Source organism: Castor canadensis, chromosome 10 (genome assembly GCF_047511655.1).
Source record: "Castor canadensis chromosome 10, mCasCan1.hap1v2, whole genome shotgun sequence".
NCBI lineage: Eukaryota > Metazoa > Chordata > Mammalia > Rodentia > Castoridae > Castor > Castor canadensis.
This window is the reverse complement of record NC_133395.1, coordinates 78,925,352-78,945,953: the sequence shown is the minus strand read 5'-3', so window position 1 is coordinate 78,945,953 and position 20,602 is coordinate 78,925,352. Positions and strand designations below refer to the sequence as shown.

At 32.8% G+C, this 20,602-nt stretch overlaps 1 protein-coding gene across 6 annotated transcripts in view; it reads left to right on the top strand.

The window, feature by feature from the left end:
- Cdk8 (cyclin dependent kinase 8) overlaps positions 1 to 20,602 on the top strand; it is a 121,208-nt gene that overhangs the window by 71,142 nt on the left and 29,464 nt on the right. For 3 of the 6 annotated variants that reach the window (XM_074043652.1, XM_020156146.2, XM_020156136.2), the window contains exons 3-4: positions 3,230 to 3,340; positions 7,736 to 7,876. In XM_074043652.1, the coding sequence (XP_073899753.1) occupies positions 3,230 to 3,340; positions 7,736 to 7,876 (252 nt within the window). Of the gene's footprint in view, positions 1 to 2,817; positions 3,144 to 3,229; positions 3,341 to 7,735; positions 7,877 to 20,602 lie in introns of those variants that run through there. The other 3 variants (XM_074043653.1, XM_074043655.1, XM_074043654.1) reach the window with 3 other exon arrangements.

Below are 20,602 nucleotides of genomic sequence, written 5' to 3'. Positions count from 1 at the left end.
TTACCTCCTAAAACCACTGGTCTCTCATTTGTAAAATAGGGACAATATAAACATTTCATGAAGTTAATTCATGATTAAGTGAAATAGTGCATATTATATGCTTAGTATCATATTGTATCATAGTTGGCACTTAGGAAGAGGTTAATGTAATGGTTGCTGCTTTCTGTCTTTCCTTTGTTCCTTTTTTTTTTTTTTTTTCTTTTTTGGCAGTTCTAGGGAACTTTGACACTTGAACATTGCCCAGTGGCTGCTGGTTTCTTTTCTAAACACAGAAGCAAAATTTTGTATGGGAGGTGAAATTCAAGAGACCTCTAAAAATAAAGTGTGTACGTTTCTAATAATTGGAGGCAACTTTTGCTAAAGTTTGGAGTTTGTTATAATTTAAACCCTGCCTAATTTAAACCCTGCCAGTTTCCACAAAGGATTTCAAATTACTGTCTAAGTATCTTAGGAGTTTATTCTAAGTTACAGGCAATAGTAAAAAAAAAAAACTAACCTAGAATTAAGACTGCCTTACATCAACTTTAGCTTTTCCAGATTCTAGGTGACACTGAAGTCTGGGCTTGGGGGTGGCTGGGGGTCACTCAGGATCATTTGCTTAGTTTATTAGTTAGTAAATGATCAGTTTTAAATACTGAGTTTTAAGTTTCTGAGAATTAGTATATAAGTGCCCGTGTCATAAATTTGAAAATTATATATAATCTGTTAATCTTGCTCCTAACTAAAATAATTATCATTCTTCCCAGAGAATAATCTTTAATGTATGCTTTAATATTTAGTCCTTTTATAGTCTTTCTTTTGCTAAAGTTCATGTCATAGTTCTCAGTCTAATGTTAACATTACATTTGTTGATTCTTATTTGGTAGTAGTGTTCTTATAAAACTGAACACAGTTCTCTTAAAACTGGAGTTTTACGTTCCGGGACTTTGACTTTGTCACATGGCTATCCTATATTTGGAGCATATTTGAGAAACACTATGTAGTTTTTTAACTGATAAGGGCAATCAGGCTTCATGAGAAGCCTTTTCTTATAATTAGTGTTTTTGGTTTTGCTTGTCAGAAGTAGTGGTTAATTAGGGCCACTTTGGTTATCATAAATTAAGAAGATAAAAGATTTTAAATAGAAAAATCATCCTTTAGAAGAAGAAAAGTTAGCTCCGTGAAAATGCTGTATCTGGATACTTCTATTTGTATGAGTTTTTTTAATAATTTTATGAAAAAGCTTACAAAATTTTAATCAACTTTACTATGTAAATTAAATGTCTAAAAATAATTAATGTATCCCACAGAGTTACAGATGTTAATTCTGATCTAATATGCAGTGATGATGGTTCAATTAATTAAGCCTTTGATATTATTTTTAAAATGAATGCAACCTTCATATTTGTCTTATACTTAATTATTTTGTGGTATCAAAACATAAACAGCTCAGAATGGGAGAAAATATAACTCATATATCTGATCAGGGATTAATATCTAGACCATGTAAAGAACTCCTACAATGTAACAAAACATATAACCTAATTTTAAAGTGGGCAGAGGACTTGAATAGACACTTCTTCTCATGAAGATATACAAATGGCCAATAAGCATAGGAAAAGATATCAATAGAAAAATGCAAGTCAGAACTACTATGAGGTATTACTCCTTACCCGTTGGGATGACTGGGCTTTTTAAGTGAGGAAAAATGATTTAGGTTTGATGGCACATGTATGGACTCCCAGCATTTGGGAGACCAAGGCCAGGAGTATTGACAGTTTAAGGCCAACCTGGACTGCATAGTGAGACCATGTCTCAGGGGGAAAAAAAGGAAAATAAATGTTGTCCATGATGTGGATAAATTGGAATCATGTATTATAGATGGGAGTGTTAAATAGTATAGCTGCTAAAAACCAATTTGGCGATTTCTCAGAAAAACAATTACATGATCAGCAGTTCCACTCGTAGATATATACCCAAAGAATTGAAAGCAGAGACTTAGATACTTGTATAGCAATATTTCTAGCAGTTTTATTCTCAGTAGCCAAAAAGGTTGACTTGATTTTTTAAAAAGTGATACATACATACATGTTTTTAAATATGTATATTTTAAAATATGTCTATATGTATGTATGTATTATACACACACAGATACACAGTCCTTGACTTATGATGGTTTGACTTAAGATTTTTTTTTTGTCTTTATAATGGGATGAAATCCATATGCATTTAATATAATCTGTACTTTAAAAGTTTGATTTTTTTTTCCTAGCCAATTAATAAACAGTGTGCTAAGTGGAGGTAGTAAGTTGCAAGTTCTAGTCAGCCATGTGATTATAATAATCACCGGCCTACACTGTATTAGATGACTAAGCTGCAGTGGTTAGCAGGTTTGGTGAATTAATTAAATTCATTTTAACTTACGATATTTTCAACTTACAGTGAGTTTATCAGACTGTAACCCTATTGTAAGTGAAGAAGCATCCATATATACAATGTATTCATGCATAAAAGAATAAAAGTCTGATACATGCTACATCATGGATAAACCTTGAAGGTATGCTAAGTAAAATAAGCTAGACACAAAAGGACAGGCACTATGAGAACACACTGATATTAATGTATCTAGAATAGGCAATTCTCAGAGCTAAGAAATAGAGAGGTTACCAAGAGCTAGGGGAAGATGGTAATTGGGTTATAGTTTAATGGGTACAGAGTTTCTGTTTGGTTTGATGAACAAGTTCTAGAATGTTAGTGATGATGCTTGTACAACATTGAATATATTTAATGCCACCAACTTGCACACTTCAAAATGGTAAATGAAGTAAATTTTATGTTATTTTACCACAATAAAACTTTAAAATAAGTAATCAGCCAATGAACAAAAAATTGATAAATTTACTCAGTTATGTATTTTCGGTATCTTTTTTCCAGTTTTTTTTTTTTATTTGGTACTGAAACTCTGGTATAGGTATCTCGAAATTGTGCGTATGCTTATTAAATGCTTTAACATGGGTTACCACTGGGTTTGTACTTCCTTTGAATTAGAAATGGTGTTGGTTGATTAGTTTTTGAAATGAAGTCTCACTTTGTTGTTCAAGCTGGCCTCAAACTCCTGGCCTCAAGTGATTCTTCTGCCTCAGTCCAAATAGCTGGGACCGCAGGTATGTGTCTCCACACCTGGCTTGGTGTAGGCTTTTAACACTTATTTTGTGGCAAAAATTTTTAATGGATCTCCTTTGTTTTGTAGTTACTTCGAGAACTTAAGCATCCAAACGTCATCTCTCTTCAAAAGGTGTTTCTGTCTCATGCTGATCGGAAAGTGTGGCTTCTGTTTGACTATGCTGAACATGACCTCTGGGTAAGGTGAACTGCTGGTAGATATGACCCGTTGTTTTCAGTCTGGGAGATTTAAGAGTGACTAAAAACAATTAGGAGTTAATTTTATTGCTGAGATTTCCATTCTTAAAGTAAAAGCCACCTCAAATGTGATTGGTGCATTTCCAGGGTTAGTGTATTTTGCTTTGTATACATTGAGTATCCCTTATCCAAAGGGTTTCAGACTTTGTATTATTTCAGATTTGTGGAAATGTTTCCATCTATAGAATGAGACATCTTGGGGCTGGGACCCGAACTCAAGTCTAAGCAAGAAATTCATTTATGTTTCATATACACATAGCCTGAAGGCAGTTTTATACCTTAATATTCTTTAAATATTGTGTTTGTAATAATCTTGCTCATTAAACAGTTTTGTGGTATGGAATTTTCCAATTGTGGGTCATGTCAGCTCTAAAATGTTTCAATTTTGGAGCAGTTCAGATTTCAGATTTTCAGATTAGGGAGGCTCAGCCAATATTACTTTCTGATTCCAACAATTTTGCATTTACAACAGAAACTAAAGAAAACAATATAAAGAATGCAAGCAACTATAAAATACTGTTCCATAATTAAAGATTTTATTTTACTAAAGAAGGTAACCATTTTGTTGTAAAATTTAAAAGCAACATATTTCCCTTTATTCTTTAAGTACAAAGAAATTTAAAATGAGAAGTTAGTAGACTTGCATAGAAGAATCAATATGCTATGTAAGACAGGACTGAGATCTACTAGTTGTACCTGTTCTTTGTGCTATGACACTAAGCAAGTCTCTTAGTGGCCCTGAAGTTGTAATTTCCCTATCAGTAAAATACAATGCTTTGTCTTTTTAAAATTGGGTTTTTTTCTGGGAAGCAATTTTATATTTGAAAAGTTTGGAGACTAAATGCACTATATAATGAAGAAACTATTATTAATCATTTATTAGATATTCACAGTTGATATTTTATATTTGAATGTATTTCTATTTTCATCAGCATTAATTCAGTGTTTTGCTGCTTGAATTGGCTTACTGCTACATAGGAAAAATTCTTTGCAGATAAGAGTCCTACCACTTGAGATTAGTGTGCAAATAGATTCCAATTTCTTGTGGCTTTTAGATTTTTTGATCTGACCTATGATAAGAATATTTTTAAATACTCAAATCCAACTATACATATGAAAATTTCTCAAAATCAAGTAATTATAGCTTATTGGAGTTTAAATAATGCAATAAAAGAATGATGCTGTATTGATTAAAAATTCTGTACAAGACAAGTTCTTTTAAAATTTTGAAATGCCATGTTAGGGATAAGGCTTTCTTATGTATATAATGAAAATCTATGATAAAAATACTCAAAATAATTTTGAAACATGTTCACAAAAACTATATCCTGATCAATCTATATAAAAAATGGTAATGTAGATTGCAATTTAATAAACAAGTGAACAAAACCCCCACTGTTGCCATGCATTAATTCATTTGTAATTACTTTGCTCTTATGAACTATGTATTTTCTAATATGTAAAGTCTTTAGCTATTTAATTGTTTTGCATATTAATCTAGATTTCCTAAACTAGCATAGCCACACTTGCATTAAGTTAAAAGAGAAAACAATTACAAGTAATCATAACATCATAACTCATTTTGCAAGTCTTCCAAATAATCTCTGTTTTCATTCACTTGTAGTTTATAAACAAAAGTACAATGTTTTGAAATAAAACTAGAGCAAATACCAGTAAAATTGTTTTAAAAATACTAAATTTACCTCTGAATATAGAAAAATAGTTTAAAAAAGTTTTGCTAACTTCCAGAATTCGCTTCATTTACATAATTTTAACTTTCACAAATTTTTGGAATTAAAATTTACCTGGATTATATTAGCTTTCAGATTTATAAGAAGTATTTTCACTCTTTGTAAATTAACATTTTTCATGACTAAATGGGATTTGAGTCAAACTTTTTTTTTTTTAGAAGTTATCTTAATTCTTTCAGAACAGATAGTAGATAAGAAACTTTCTCTGTTTTCTGAAACTGTTATTCATGGTTCATGGTGGTTATAAATTTTTCTTTCAGGGGGCACTAGCTTCTATTTCTTTATTTTAAGAGAAATATAATCAAATCAAATTGTGATTCTATAAATAAAAATTTGAATTTGAGCAGTCATCACACTAACATGAAATCCTATCAGATAATCCAAAGTTAAGACAAATTTTCTTAAGCCTAATTTATAAGCAAGATTTGCAATAAATCTTAGCCTATAGGAGATAGTTAAGTACTGCATTCAATATGACTTCTAGCAGGATGGTGTGTGATACTTAATTTTACGTATGGGTACAATGATTTTACTTTAGCAAATTACATTACATATGAGGTTGCACAATAGGTGTAAAGTTCATCGTTGGCTTTAGCATCATCTTAGAAATATTCATTGAAGCCATATAAGTATTTTTAACGTTATTTTCATAAAAATATGATAATTTAGTTCAACAGAACCTACACCTTTATTTTCTTATTTTAATTGGAATGTTCATGTGAATTGGCTGGGGTAAGGCAGAGTAGTTGGAATAAGTGAATTATTTTAAAAAGCCACTTAGATATTAGTGAAATTTCATAGTGTGCATACTGTGTTATTTGATTATATAGCCCTGGAATATAAAGAAAATGAATGTTAGAAATTCTCCATTATAGGGTTTTTTTAGTTTTAAAAAAGCCACTTGTAATACTCTAAAGAAAATATGATCTGAAGAAATGTATATATGGTAAATTAATTTATCTTATTTTCCATAATTTTTGTTCTTACCTAGCAGAAATTTTTGTGTCTTTTTTTTTAAGTGCTTTACTTCAGCCTATTTTTATTAAGTTTCGAAAGTCACTGTATTTTCTGCTTAAGGAGAGCAGACTTGATTATCACATCCTACTTTGGGATAGGTGACAAAACATTCTAGATTATTAAGTTGCTATAGGAGTGTTTTGTTTGCCTATTAAATACCTTGAAGAAAAAGTGAAAAAAATAAAGTCAGAAACAGACGCTCATGCTTGTAATCACAGGTGGAGATAGGAGGGTTGCAGTCTGAAGCCAGCCCAATCAAAAAAGTTAACAATGCCCAATGTCAAAGAACAAGCCAGGTGTGGTGATCCATGCTTATAATTCCTGGGAGACAGAGAGAGGAGGATTGTGGTCTGAGGCTGGCCCTGAGCAAAAGTGTTAGTCTTTCTGCAAAACAAAAGTACAAAAGGGCTGGGAGGGTGTAACTGAAGTGGTAAAGTGCTTGTCTCTCAAGCTTGAGATCCTGAGTTCAAACCTCAATACTGCCAAAAAAGAAAAAATAAAAAGACTGAAAAGAAAATAGCACAATATTGCTATTAAAATATAGATTAATCATAGTAGATGCACCAGCTAATACACTTTACCTTCTTACTAGTTATTTGCTACAGATGTTTTCCTTGGAAAGCAAAACTCCTTTATTCATTACAAGTAATTTATTCCTTAATATAAAGTAGAAAATGTTAACCTATAATGTTAAATTTCTCACTCATATTTTTTATGTTTGTTAATTTCAAGAATATGCTTAACATTCACTTAAAATTTTTGGTCAAGAATCTGCTCAGTGCAATATTTGGTACCAGATGAGGCATCGTTGACGTAAAGATTTTCCTGCATTTTAAGAGTCCTTTCATTAAAATTAAGGAGCCTATCAAGAGGGCTTGAAGCAATAATTTTTTTTAATCCTTATATACATTTGTTTATAAAGTAGTTTTTTAAAATAATGTACTTTGTTTTATTGAATATCTAACAACGTTATACAGAGAAAGCTTTGAAAAATGAAATCAGGCATTTTTTTTCTTGTCTGAAACTTTTATATTCTAAATATATTCAGTGTGAACTGGTCATTTACTTGTTACCATTTCTTTTCACTTATGTGCATTTTATTGAAATATTTCCCATTTGCTTTCTTTATAACATGTCATAAATAAGTACTATATCTATACTCTGTCAGCCAGCCAGAAGTATCTCTTGAACTTTGTTCCTTTTTTCCTTTTTATTTAATACGTAGACAATAAAAAAGATTCTGTTCTTGAAAATTACTACCAAATAAACTGGTCAAGTATACTCCAAAAGCAATTAAATTTTAATTATACTTTAAAGAAATAAAAGTATACTATTTCCTACTTCCCTATTGTCATTTGTTTCCTATATCACTATACGTAGGAAATGGAATTTTAGTTTCAGTTATTAGGGAATTTTTAACATTATTTATGTTATTTAGGAGAATGAAATAATACTTTCACTGTCTTTGGAAATCCTTGAATAGTTCTTTTCCTATTAAGAGAATGTTCTTATTATCATTCCCTCTTTTCCCTTTTTAAGCTTTGGGTGATATTTTCTCTTTCTTTCAGCATATAATCAAGTTTCACAGAGCTTCTAAAGCAAACAAGAAGCCAGTTCAGTTACCTCGGGGAATGGTGAAGTCACTATTATATCAGATCCTAGATGGGATTCACTACCTGCATGCTAACTGGGTGTTGCACAGGGATTTGGTAAGTTGATCTATAACTGAATTCAAGCTAGACAGGCACACTTTATATTGTATGTTTTTCTAGTTTGTAGGCATCAGTTCCATAAGTAGGCTGCAGCCTTACAGGGGGTGAGAGTGGTACAGTCGCAAACATTGCCTGCCCTTGTGCTTCTTTATATAATGCATCCTGCTTTTCTAACTGGTGGCTATTGCAAGGTGAGAAAAGACACATTTGTTTTCCTAATCTTTGGTTTTAAATCAATTACTAGGTTCTAGGCAAACTTGGAAAATTAATATGTTTAGGAATAACTTGAAAATAAAATATTTGGCACTACTGCATACTAAGTTACATGTTAGAAGAGAAAAATGTTAATTAAATCTGTTTCTTTTCTAAACCCAAGTACATTAGTTGTGATTTGTTGGTTAATAATCTTTTTTTTTAACTAATCATAATTTTTTTTGCTAACAATTATTAGCAGCCTTGCCATTTTCAGATTCATTCAATTTTTTAAAATTTAGATACTTCAGAAATTGGCTTTATTGTTTTTATCTGAGGGGCAAAATAGTTAATGCTTTTTCATACCTATTTAGTGTATTATAATTCTTTAAATCTTCATAAATTTGTTAAGCCTCAGTTATTTTCTTACTGCATAGTGTGTTTTTATAGTTCTTTCCTTTGTAAATGTGGTAACTACATTGCGTTTTATATCAGCACCTTGCTAAACAATTAGATACATAGTGCAAGAGTAACAACAGTTTTGTCTGTAACCACATGTGTACACAGGAAAAAATAAAAACATACACTTGAGAAACAGTTGATCTGGGCCCACCCTTACACTTGATGCTTTTTCCAAGTTGCCCTGTATTAAATGTTTAGTCTCTGGCCTTCCAATGAGTTGTTCCAGGGCTGTCGGCGTGGCCCAACTAGTAGAGCATCTGCCTAGCAAGCACAAAGCCCTGAGTTTAAACCCCAGAACCAAAACAAAAAAGAAGAATTTGCTTCCCCAGATGAGCTCCAGTTACACATTTCTACTTCTCTCATCTAGTTTCAAGGAATTGCCTTGAAATGCATTTAACAGTAGTTATTTTATCCTTAGTCTTCATACCTACAAAGCTTTTAGATTAGGATCAGTAGCACTTGCACGAATCATTTCTCTTATGTAAACTTGATTTTTAATAGAGTATTTTACCTATGAACAGTGGGTTTACAGAACAAAAAATAAGACATCCTTTGGCTTTTTATGAAGTTGAAAAATAAATTTACACCTTCAGGAATGGAGTCAAGTTAAGAAAAATACTTCTACTTTTGAGCTACCTTTTTCATGATTTCTAAAATAATAAAAACTATAATTAAAGGACATTTTCCCCTGTAGAGACACTTAGGCTAAAATAGCTCTACCTTTTCTGTTTTTATAATCACTTTCATTAAAAAATATGTATGCTTATTTACTAATTACAGTCTGATTTTTAAACCAGTGTTTAAATTTTTGTATTAGTAATAATGTAATACACTTGAACTAAAAGTATTAGCCACAGTAGTAAAAATAATTATGAAGTCTAATTTCTTTTCTCTCTGTTTTGGTAAAGCTCTTTATACTGATGTATCTTAAAACAGATTCTTTTTGATATGGGTTTCTGTTAGAGGTGTATTAAAAGGTGGACCTAGAGAATTAGTGTACCTTGAGTATAGGCAGCAGTGAATCCATTGTCTATATAGATGATTTAAAAATAATAATGAAGTATACTAAAAGTTGCTTTTTGTTGTCATCATATGTTGGCAGTTCTGAACAATACCAATAATAAAATACACCTCTTCAGGAAGGCAACTATTCCCACTCTAGTATCCCTCTTGATATGCTGTGCTGTCTGGTTAATTGTCTATCTTAAATATTTTCCAAATAATAATGTTAAGTCTACTCCTTTGATTTCCCTACTTTGAAGTGAGATGTTCTGTATTTTCCATGTATGACTTCTTAGTGCTCTTTCTAAGCATCTAACTATTCTTTTTCACAGACACAGTGAGATTATTGAGACATTGTTTCCTTAGAATGGCAGTCTCTGCCTCTAATTGGTTCAGGTGAACACTTGAACAGTTTCTGAAGAAGACTCATTTTTTTTTCAATGTGAGCACTTTCCTGCCTGCTAAAAATTAAAAATTTGAGCTTTGTAAGTTTTTCAGCTATAGCTACATGTGATAATGATACATGTAGTAATATGATATTTACTCTGAGGATCATTTCTCAAGAGCTATATAGCTTTTTTAACTCCATCTTCCCAAATATTTATTATTTGCAGATGAAATATTTGCCCTATTAGAACAAATTAAATTGATAGTTCATTGTATTCTCTGCAAGAATTGTGGCAAGAATGAAGATTTCTGATGATATGAGTTGGACCAATTGGTTGAGATACTAACGTTCCATAAGAAACTAAATGCTAACGTAGATAATTGGTACATGCACATTCTGAAAACACCTGTTTTAATAATATGGGTGTTGTTAAACTAAAGCTTTTGTTTAATAAAGTCAAGTTTATTATTAATATAAGTATTAGTTTGAGATGGCAGAGATAATTGAGCTTTTATAATTAATAGGACTATTAATTTCAGTCTAGTAACTGAAATTTTTTATCCATGGTGAAATATCCTTGGAGATCCTTAGTTCTGGAAGCCTTTTTGGACTGAGGGTGGTAATAAGGGCATATGTATGGGCATTTTCTTTGTTTGTTTGTTTGGTGTATTGGGGATTGAACCCAGGGCCTTGTACATGCCAGGCAAGAGTTCTACCACTGAGTTACATCCCTAGCCTTGTATGCATGTTTTAAGGAAAGTGATCTGAAAAGGAAGCACAGCTAGTATTTATTTTTGTGAGGTAATTTATAGCTCCAAACCAAAGTTTAATATTAGAACATTAAAGATATGCAGGGAAGTAGTGAAGAGGTCTGGTAGAGATGAACCAATTCTGGTTGCAATATACAAGTGTATGGAAGAATGCTGGGAATCTCTCTGTATAGCTATCTTTAACTCAAGCTAGCAAAAATGGTATGTCTTTCTTATTATCTCATGTTTTCTCTTCAACAAAATTGGAGAAAAGGGCAGATCTTGTCTGGAAGCAAGAGGATTGGGGGGAAAAATGGCCCAAGCAATGTATACACATATGAATAAATGAATAAACAATAAAAAAGAACATAAAAGATACGCAAGTTGTCGTTTATGTACTTAATTCATTTGCTATTAAGTAGAGATAAATTTTAAAGGTATGTGTTTTTAGCTTTGTCCTTTCCTTCTGATAGTTTCTTTTCCTTTCTTCTTCTTTTACTCTCCTTCTTTCCTTGGACAGTGAAAAAAATTTGACTAGCAATCTATACTCCTGGTATTGCTATCTGTGTTATTCAGAGAAACAAAACCAACAGGATGTCTATAGATAGAGATAAAGAAATTTATTTTAAGAAGTTGGCTCATACCATTTCGGTGGCATGGCTAATCCAAAATTTGCAGGCTAGAGGTCCAGGTAAGCATTTAAATCCAAAGTTCAAGTTCAAAGCCCATATGCAAGAATTCCTTCTTGCTTGTGCTAGGGGCTTCAGTTGATTGGATGAGGCCTACTCATGCTAAGGAAGTGTATTAGTCAGCTTTGCATTGCTATAATGAAATACCTGAGAATAATTAACTTACAAAGAGTAAAGTTTACTTTGGCACATAGTTTTAGAACTTTCAATCCATGATAGATTGGCCTCAGTGCTTTGGGCTTCTAGTGGGGGCATCAGATGGCAATGGCAGGGAATGAGAGGTCGATCAAAACCTCTTACAGAACAAACCAGGAAGCAGATGTGGAAGAGGATATGCTGGAATCCCACAGGCCCCTTCAAGGGCATGTCTCAAATGATCTAAGGACTGTACACTAGGCCTCACCTTTGAAAAGTTCCACCAACTCCTCAAAGTACCACCCCGGGGACTAAACCTTTAAAACACAGACCTGGGAAGGAGGGTGGTAATAGGAAATCTGTTTTACTCAAAGTCTATTGTTAATCGTGTACAAAAATACTTTCACAGAAATATCCACAGTAATGTTTGACCACCTATGGCTCAGCCAACTGATACATAAAATTAATTATCCTGTACAAATGAGTATCCAAAGGCACAAGTTGAAATCATTGGGATAAGTGAGATAAGTCTTTCTTCCCTGAGTATTGGAGTAAGGCATACTAAGAATTTTTACGTAGTAATTTTTACTATAAAGACAAGTGAAGTGGAAACTATTCATGAAAATATCAAAGATAATGTTTCATCCTTTTTGCACTTCTCATGGGAATGTAAAGAAGTACAGCTTTTGTGGAAAAGAATATGGGGTTCCTCAAAATATCAAACATACAGAAATCCATTTCTGGGTATGTACCCAAAAGAATTCAAGGCAGGGTCTCAAAGAGGTATTAGTCCATTCTTATTCACAGAAGCATTATTCACAATAGCAAACCCAAATGTCCTTTAATGGATGAATGGGTTCCACAAAAATGTGTTATGTACATACAGTGGAATATTAGTCAGTCTTAAAAGGGAAGGAAATTCCTGATGTATGAACAATGTTGATGAACCTTAAGGTGAAATAAGCCAGTAACATAAAGAGAACAACTGTGTGATTCCACTTACATGAGACATTTGGAAATCAGTCATAGATGGATAATTGAGGGGTGATTGTTACAACCATAGGGAGGAGACAGTGGAGAGCTGCTTTATGGGTACAGAGTTTTAGTTTCTCAAGCTGAAGAGTTGTGGAAGTGGATGGTGGTGATGGTTATGCAACATTATGAATGTATTTAATACCACTGAACTGTACGCTTAAAATGTTAAGGTGGTAAATTTTATGTAGTGGGTATTTTACCACATTAAAAATTTGGTTTTGAAGGATGTTAGCCTGATTGGATTGAGTTTGGTTGTTTTTCTGAGCCCAGTTCAATAAAAAGCAATAAAGTCATTTTTTGCACCTTTTTGTATAGAAGACCGGGTTAGATTCGGTAGAGGTATCTGAGCTTTTTAATCTAAAAATGTACTATTCTTGGATAGAGTTAAAACACTGGCAAGGCCATGAAAGGCTTGTCACTATCAGTGCTTGTGTGATGAGAGAGCAACCAGAAAAATTATAAATTTGGGAATGATTTTCTTATGCAGTTGTGAAATAAGTCTCAAAGTCAGTTAATTTTTTCTTTTTCTAGTAAGAGTTCCATGATAAAAAAAAAGTATGTTAGTATTTGTGAATCCTCCAATTTCCTTTTCTTTCCCTATCTCACGCCTTAAACTTATTTTCCAACCAGCTGAGAATTTGTCCTTCCTGCTTGAATCTCCTCCTCCTCTCTTCATCACCACTGTTTGAAATTGTTTATCTTTTAAAGCTTTGCCATGATAACTCTTCAATAAAGCCCTTCCTAGTTATACTTATTAGAAGTAAAAATGTATATACCTAAAGTCTTATAGCACCTACTTTTGAACTGCCAAAGGAGCACTTAACTTGATTATAAGCTCCTGAAGGCAAAGTTTGTGACTTAATATGTATTGCTATGATGCCTAGTGCCTAGCAAAATGCCCAGCCTGTGCATACAGCATTGCTTATGTTTGTTGAATGAATGAATTAAATCACTTGTGACAGGAGAAAGTGTGACTTGTAAAGTTACTCTCTGTAGGTTATTTCTGACATTAGCTGATGTTTTTCCATATATGCAGACACATACCCATATTGTTGAATTTCTTCTTTTTACTACCCTCTTATCTCAGCCTTGATTTACTGCAGTGAAATGATACACAAAATCTTTTCTTTTTTCATTCATGCTGCATTTAAATTCTTTCAGCTGCCACTTTCTTACTACCTGAAAGAACTCAGTTCTTACAAGTCAGTTCAAAGACCATTCAAGTAGTAATATTGATCTATTGATGTCTTTTATTGCTCTTTCTCTACCCAGTATTTTATGTTCCACTTAGTGAAATTTACTTGCCGAGCGATTTCTACTTGTTCTTATATTCTTTCTATGTCACTTATTTTTCCCTGTTTTTCTTTAATTTTAAGGTTGAAAGTTTGCCATCATAGTTCACATACATCCTTCACTTTATCCAAAAATATTTTGTTACCTCTGCGTAAATTATTCTTTAATTACAGATAAGGTGGCAAAGGCCTATCTTGTCCAAAACATGTGAGCTATTATGAAATTGCAACTTCTGTATTTAACTTTTACAGTACATTTAGCTGATCAAGTCCACTACTGCTCATAGCATACTTTAATTTCCAGCTCAGAATTGCTAATTTTGACTGTATTTTGCTTTTGTTTTGACTGTATTTTGTTGTTCTTGAAAGTATTCATTCATTTGGACTGAGGCGTGTGGCTCGAGTGATAAAGCACTCACCTAGCAAGCACAAGGCCCTGAGTTCAAACCCCAGTACCACAAAAAAAAAAAAAGATATTCATGTACTTATATCAGACCATAAGACTGGTTCACACTTAAAGTCTCAGTATTAGAGACTTGGGTTTTTTATGTATTTTCTAAGAAAATTAATTGAAAGTACTATAGTAATTACATGACTGTCCTGTTAGCCATTAATTTTTACCAAGTATTAGCCAGGTGTTATCCAGAGAAATAGAATGAATAAAATGGATGGATGGGTGGAATGGGTGGATGGATAGGGAATTTATTGGAGGAACTGGCTCATAAAGTTATGAAGGCTGAGAAGTTCCATGATGCAGCATCTGACAGCTGGAGAACCAGGAAAGCTGGTAGCGTGACTCAGTCCAAGTGCAAAAGCCTGAGACAGAGGAGCCAGTGGTGTGATTCTTAGTTTGAGCCTGAAAGGCTGAGAACCTGGGAGGGCTCATGGTACAAGTTCTGGATTCCAAAGGCTGGAGAACCTAAGAGTTCTGATGTTCAAGGACGGGAGAAGAAGGTGTTCCAACTGTCCTATTTGGGCCCTCAGCTATTTGGATGGTGCCCACCCAATTAAGTGAGGGTAGATCTTCTTTACTTAGTTCACTGATTCAAATGACAATCTCTTCTGGAAATACTCTGACATACCCCAAAAATAACACTTAACAGCCATTAAGGTAACCATTAACCCAGTCAAATTGATGCTAAAATTAATCACTGAAGTATATATCAAGGTTTCATGAACATCAATGTGTTTCACTTTTAAATTAGCTAATGTCCAAATTTCATTTGAATTGCTACCTTAATGGTTTTAGCATAGTGGTAAGTTACTTGGAACTAGTAGGCATATAAGGTTGCTTTTAGTTCTGATATATTAAATGATGTTTAATAGTATGATAAACTATAATATAACATTTTATCTTAACTTTGTGTTTTATTCAAACTGAATTATAAGGTTATATGTGAAATTTGGTAAGTTTGGAACTATTAACTGTTGCAAGCTATCTGAAGATTGGTCACTCCGACCCTCAGTCAATTCAAAATAGGTTTTTTATGCCATAGTAAAAATTTATAGAAAGTCTCTACAGAGATTTTTTTTGGAAATAGCTCAGTGGGGATGTATTACTTAAAATAGTACATGATGTGAAATTGCTCAGTAGGCCACTGCATAAGCACATCTAAAAGATCTTAGTTTTTTCAGAGTTTAATTTGACATATTTTTTAAAATCTTACAGTTTTACTGTCCTGCGGTTTATGTTAATTATGCTGGGTAATTTGGAATCACTCGATGGGACATCAGCTGTCCTTAATGAAAAATGTGTTAGTTTCCTAGCAACCATTAAATAAAATTAAAATCTGAGTATGTTATTGACTCAAACTCAGTTTCGTAGGACCCACTTTATCAAGACATCTTACTGTGTATTAATGGCATGATTAATTATTGGGGCATTTTGGATCTGATTCTTTTTATCTGAGTGTTTGGCAAAGTGAAAAATGACCTGGTTTTAGTTTTGCTTACTAATAATAATGTTTGCCCATGGTTATAAGGTATTTAATTTTTGTTTTTATTTGGGTACCTTTTTTAGTTTGTTTTTATTGTCTGCTCAACCCTACCAGTAACAAGTGGAAAATCTGAGAAGCAAAGGTAAAGTGTCTTGAGTATGATTACTGAGAAAACTAAGAAAGCTGGGCTACTGGATTTAGGATTTTCCTTCATGATCAATCAGTTTAAAGCTGTAGATTGTAAGTCATAAGTAGGTTAGGATATCATGCAAGATAACCAGCTTTTATTTAAGTCTTATTAGTTAATATTTAGCTCGAATTATTAGTAATTTAATGTTTTTGTAGTCGTCTTGACAATGATAAAATCATTTGGAATAGCAATAGCTCTCCAGGGAATAATACTTTTCTGATTAGGGAAGATTAAATGTGGGTGGCAGAATTTTCAAGAAAACATCATTTTCTTTCTTTAATACCTTTCCAAATTGTATGAATAGTCTGTAGTTAGCATACTTTTTTTTTTAATTATGTGTGGTGGGGGTAGATATTTTCACCTACACCAGGAAAGTAAGGAAAATGTTTGTGTAGTCTATTAACATTCACACATATTCAGTGTGGTTTCTTGTATTTTTATGTTGATAACAAATGATTATTATTTTAAAAATATAACATACACTTTCTGTGTAAATAGAAGAACTAGTACATTTTTTAGAAAAGAGAAAAGATCCTGAGATTATCCATATGCTGAAAGAGACAAAGCAACAAAGGAATGGAATGGTGGGGAGTTTTTGTAAATATTTGAGTCAGCGTGTAGGATTTTTTTTTTTTAGGTTTAATGAAAGTAAAAGTTCCTCAGGAACAATTAGATGTAAAATCAGCAATATTGAAGTAACAGTTGAAAAAATGTCTCTTTTTCCTACCCTCCCTCAGTGCAGCTGAATTTTACTTTCCCTTTACATGGTGATCAGTTTGTTATAATGACTTGTGTTCATTTTAATTATTTAATTCCTGTGTAATTAATTTGCCTCTGGATTTTTATGCTATAAGTATACTACTCTAACTATTTATGTAATCTGAGGAATCCTAATGCCTTGTTCTAAAATAAATTTCTAGATTTCTAAGATTGCTTACAGTTTTGAATTTCCAGCCTTTTTAGATCACAAATAGGCTTGTAATTCAAGTCAGTACAATTTAAGTTGCCTTTTTAATAAAAATATAGAAGGTGGAAAACAAGACTGCTAATTTTTCTTAATTAATCTAAAAATCTGTTTATATAGACACTTATGTTATTTGAAATAAAGGCCACTTTTTGTTTTCTATAATTTGATAAACTTAACATCTAGTCATAGATTAACATCTTAGAGAGGTAGTCAGTCCTGTCTCTTACTTGGTTGGTAATTCTTGATAGTATCTCTGGGGAGTAACCAGCCTGTCTTCTTTAAACATTTCCAGTGTGGCTAGTTTTCTATCTCATAAAGGTGGACTTTGTGTTATACAACTGTAATCTTTCAGAAAGTAGAACAAAAATTTGTAATACTCATCACTTGAAACTGCTCTTTGATTGGTCTCTTTTATTTTTTTACCCTTCTGATTAATATCAGCTAGTAAAATCAAACGTTAGCTGAACCTTCATGTTGAAAAGAGAGGAGAAGTGTAAAAATAAAGAGATGTAAGTGAAAAGTAGGGAGAGATAAAGAAAAATTCTAAGAAGAAAAATAAGAAAGATTTACATATGGCAGAGAACATTAGATTTTCTGTCATAAGAGGAAACACTGAACCCCTATTATAGTATGATTATGTAACCATGAGAAGTGTTAACCTCTCAAAGTATTTTGTTTGTTTGTTTGTTTGTTTTTGGTGGTGCTGGCAGGGCCTTGGGCATGCTAAGCAAGAACTTTGCCACTGCGCTACATTCCCAACATTTAAATAGTCGGACAATTTTGGGTTATGGTGGTGATACTGCTGCTGCTGGAGATTGAACCCAAGACCCCACAAATCCTAGGTGCTCTTAACACTGAACTATACTCCCCAACTGAGAGGTTAACTTCTCTATAACTTTCCTCATTTATAAAATGGTGTCAGACTGTTTGTTTATTTAATTTATAGACAGTCATATGAAGTATTTGCCATATAACTTACTGAATGACTAAATGGATTCTTGTTAGTGCTACCTTTGAAACATCTTAGCTCTAATTATAGTTAAGACCTTCCTGTTCCTCGGATTTTAAATACAACACAGTTGGCCATTAGTCCCAGTCATCTGCCTAGTATTTTTTCTCAAGTAACGACAAACTCTATTGGCTGTTTGTAGGGAGAAGAGGCTTTAAGGAGGAGAAACCATGAATGGAAGGACAAATTTGGCAGGGAAGAAATCCAATAAGGTGCCAGTTAGCAGGGACATTCCAGAATTCTTTGTTGCCAGGACATGGATTTGGGTTCTCCAGTGGGCACCAGGAGTGCCTGTTGTTCAGGCTTGCCTTGTTCACTTTATTAATCTCTGTTCATTTTCCCTACAGTTGCATGGCCCCACATTCTATGTAGTTAAATTTCTAGAACTTCACTGATTGCCTCATGATCTCAATTCTCATCATTTCTATCACTATTACTATAATCCAGGCTACCTGTAAAACATCCTCAGTGATCTTCCCCAGATCTTTCTGTAGTCAGAATGATCATTCTAAAAAATAAATCAGATAATGTCACTTCCTTACCTAGAATCCTTTAATAGTTTCACACCTGGGAGACTGCGATAGATTCAGAATTATGTCTTTTTACTGCGAAGACTGTAAGGTGAAAACTCTAACATTATGTTTTTTTACCTTGTTAAAAATGATTTTATTTTTGAATTATCATGCATTAATAATAAGGGATTTCACTGTGATAATTGCATACCTGTGTACAGTGTGTCTTGAATAGGTTGGCCCTCCACTATATAATATATTCATCCTCCCTTCTCCTTCTTCCTCTGTCACTAAGCATACCACTCAGAAAGAAAGTGTATTACCAGTTTCACTATGACACCACGGAGGCAGTAAGACACATCCCATGTTCAGAAATATTAAAATTTTAAACAAAGTGAAAATTGGAATCCATAAATGGATTTTTTTTTCTTGTTGAATAGTAATAGCTAGGCCTTCTTAAGTTCTACCTTTTTTTTAAGACATGGTCTTGTTATGCAGCTGAATTCTCAGTCCTCCTACCTTAGCCTTCCCAGTGCTGAGATTATAGTCACCATGCCCAGCTTTAGGTTTTACTATTATGTATAATGTCTTCTTTTTGGGTTTTGTTCAAAGATCAGGTTAAATACCAGTTAAAGATGTTCCCTTCTTTGTTTTAAAATCAAGAATGGACTTCAGTATTTGCTTTTTCTGCATCCTTTGAGATTATAGTTACTTACTTTGAACTGTTAATGTGGTAAATTACATTTATAAAATTTTACTTTGTTTCTAATGTTGAACTACCCTTGCTTTAGTGTGACTAGCATTAAGTCATGATTTTTTTTTTCATCACTGTTGGGTACCATTTGGTAATATTTTATTGCATCTATACTCACAAATGATATTGGTCAGTAATTTGTTTTATATTGCCTTTCTCATATGTTATCATGACTATATTAGCCTCAGAAAATGATATTTACAGTTCATATGCCATAAGAATTGTTTGTTCCTTGAACAGTTGATAAAAGAGATCTGAGGATGAATGATTTAATTCCTTTATAGCTACTAATCTTTATAGGTATTTTATAAAACCCTGGACTAATTGAGTATTTTAAAATAAAATACAAATTACCATAACTGACCCCAGAAGAGGTTTCAAAAATAAATAAACAGAATCAGTAACTGAAAGAAATTAAGACATTTGTCACAAGGCTACCTTTAAAAAAATGGAAAAAATGCAAATAGTTTCACAATTGCTTTAATCCCTTACATAACAGATAATCTTACATTGTACAAAACTTCTCTAGTACTAAAGAAAATTTCCTAAATAACTGTGTAAGAAGAAAGCATAACAGACACAAAACCTGATAATGTGTACAACCCTATGCCAATTTTGCATAAATATTTATGAATATGTCTTAAATAAAATATTACTAAATAGGATCCCGGAGGAGTTCAAAGACTACTATAAGTAAGCGAAATGCATTTCCAAAATGTGAGGGTGATTCTGTATTTGGAAACCAGTTACCAAGATTGTCTTTATTAATAGTACTGAGAGAATAACACTGTGGTTATTTCAGTAGGTGTAATACTTTTATAAAATTCAGTAATTAACAAAATTTGGTATTCATTTCTGGTTGAAATTTTTGGTAAAATAAGAAAGTATATATCCTATTTTATATCCCAATACAGCAGCTATTAGCATTCTAACTTTCTATTGCCACTATTACTTAATAATGTTCTGGAATAGCTCTGGACCAGAAATAGTCAAGATAGAGGATTGGAGCCAGACATGGTGGTTCACGTCCATAATCCCAGCTACTCAGGAGGCAGAGGTAGGCAGATCTTGGTCCTGTCTCAGCCTGAGCAAGCTTAACTCAAGACCTTATCTGAAAAATAAACTAAAAGCAAAAGGACTAGAAGCATGGCTCAATGGTAGAGCACTTGGAGGCAGTATCCAGTCGTGCCTGGGTCCCACTACCTATACCTATCCCTTGAAAATTTTACTTAAGAAACACTGTAGTGAATCATCGTTAACAGATTATTGTATGTTAATTGCCTTTTTATTCGCCATTATATTTAAGACTTTTTTTTAATGTATCAGGCATCATGAGAAGCCTTCCATGTGCATTAGTCTTATTTAATCTGTGGAACAACACCAGGTTGACACTATTTGGGGCCAGTTTTA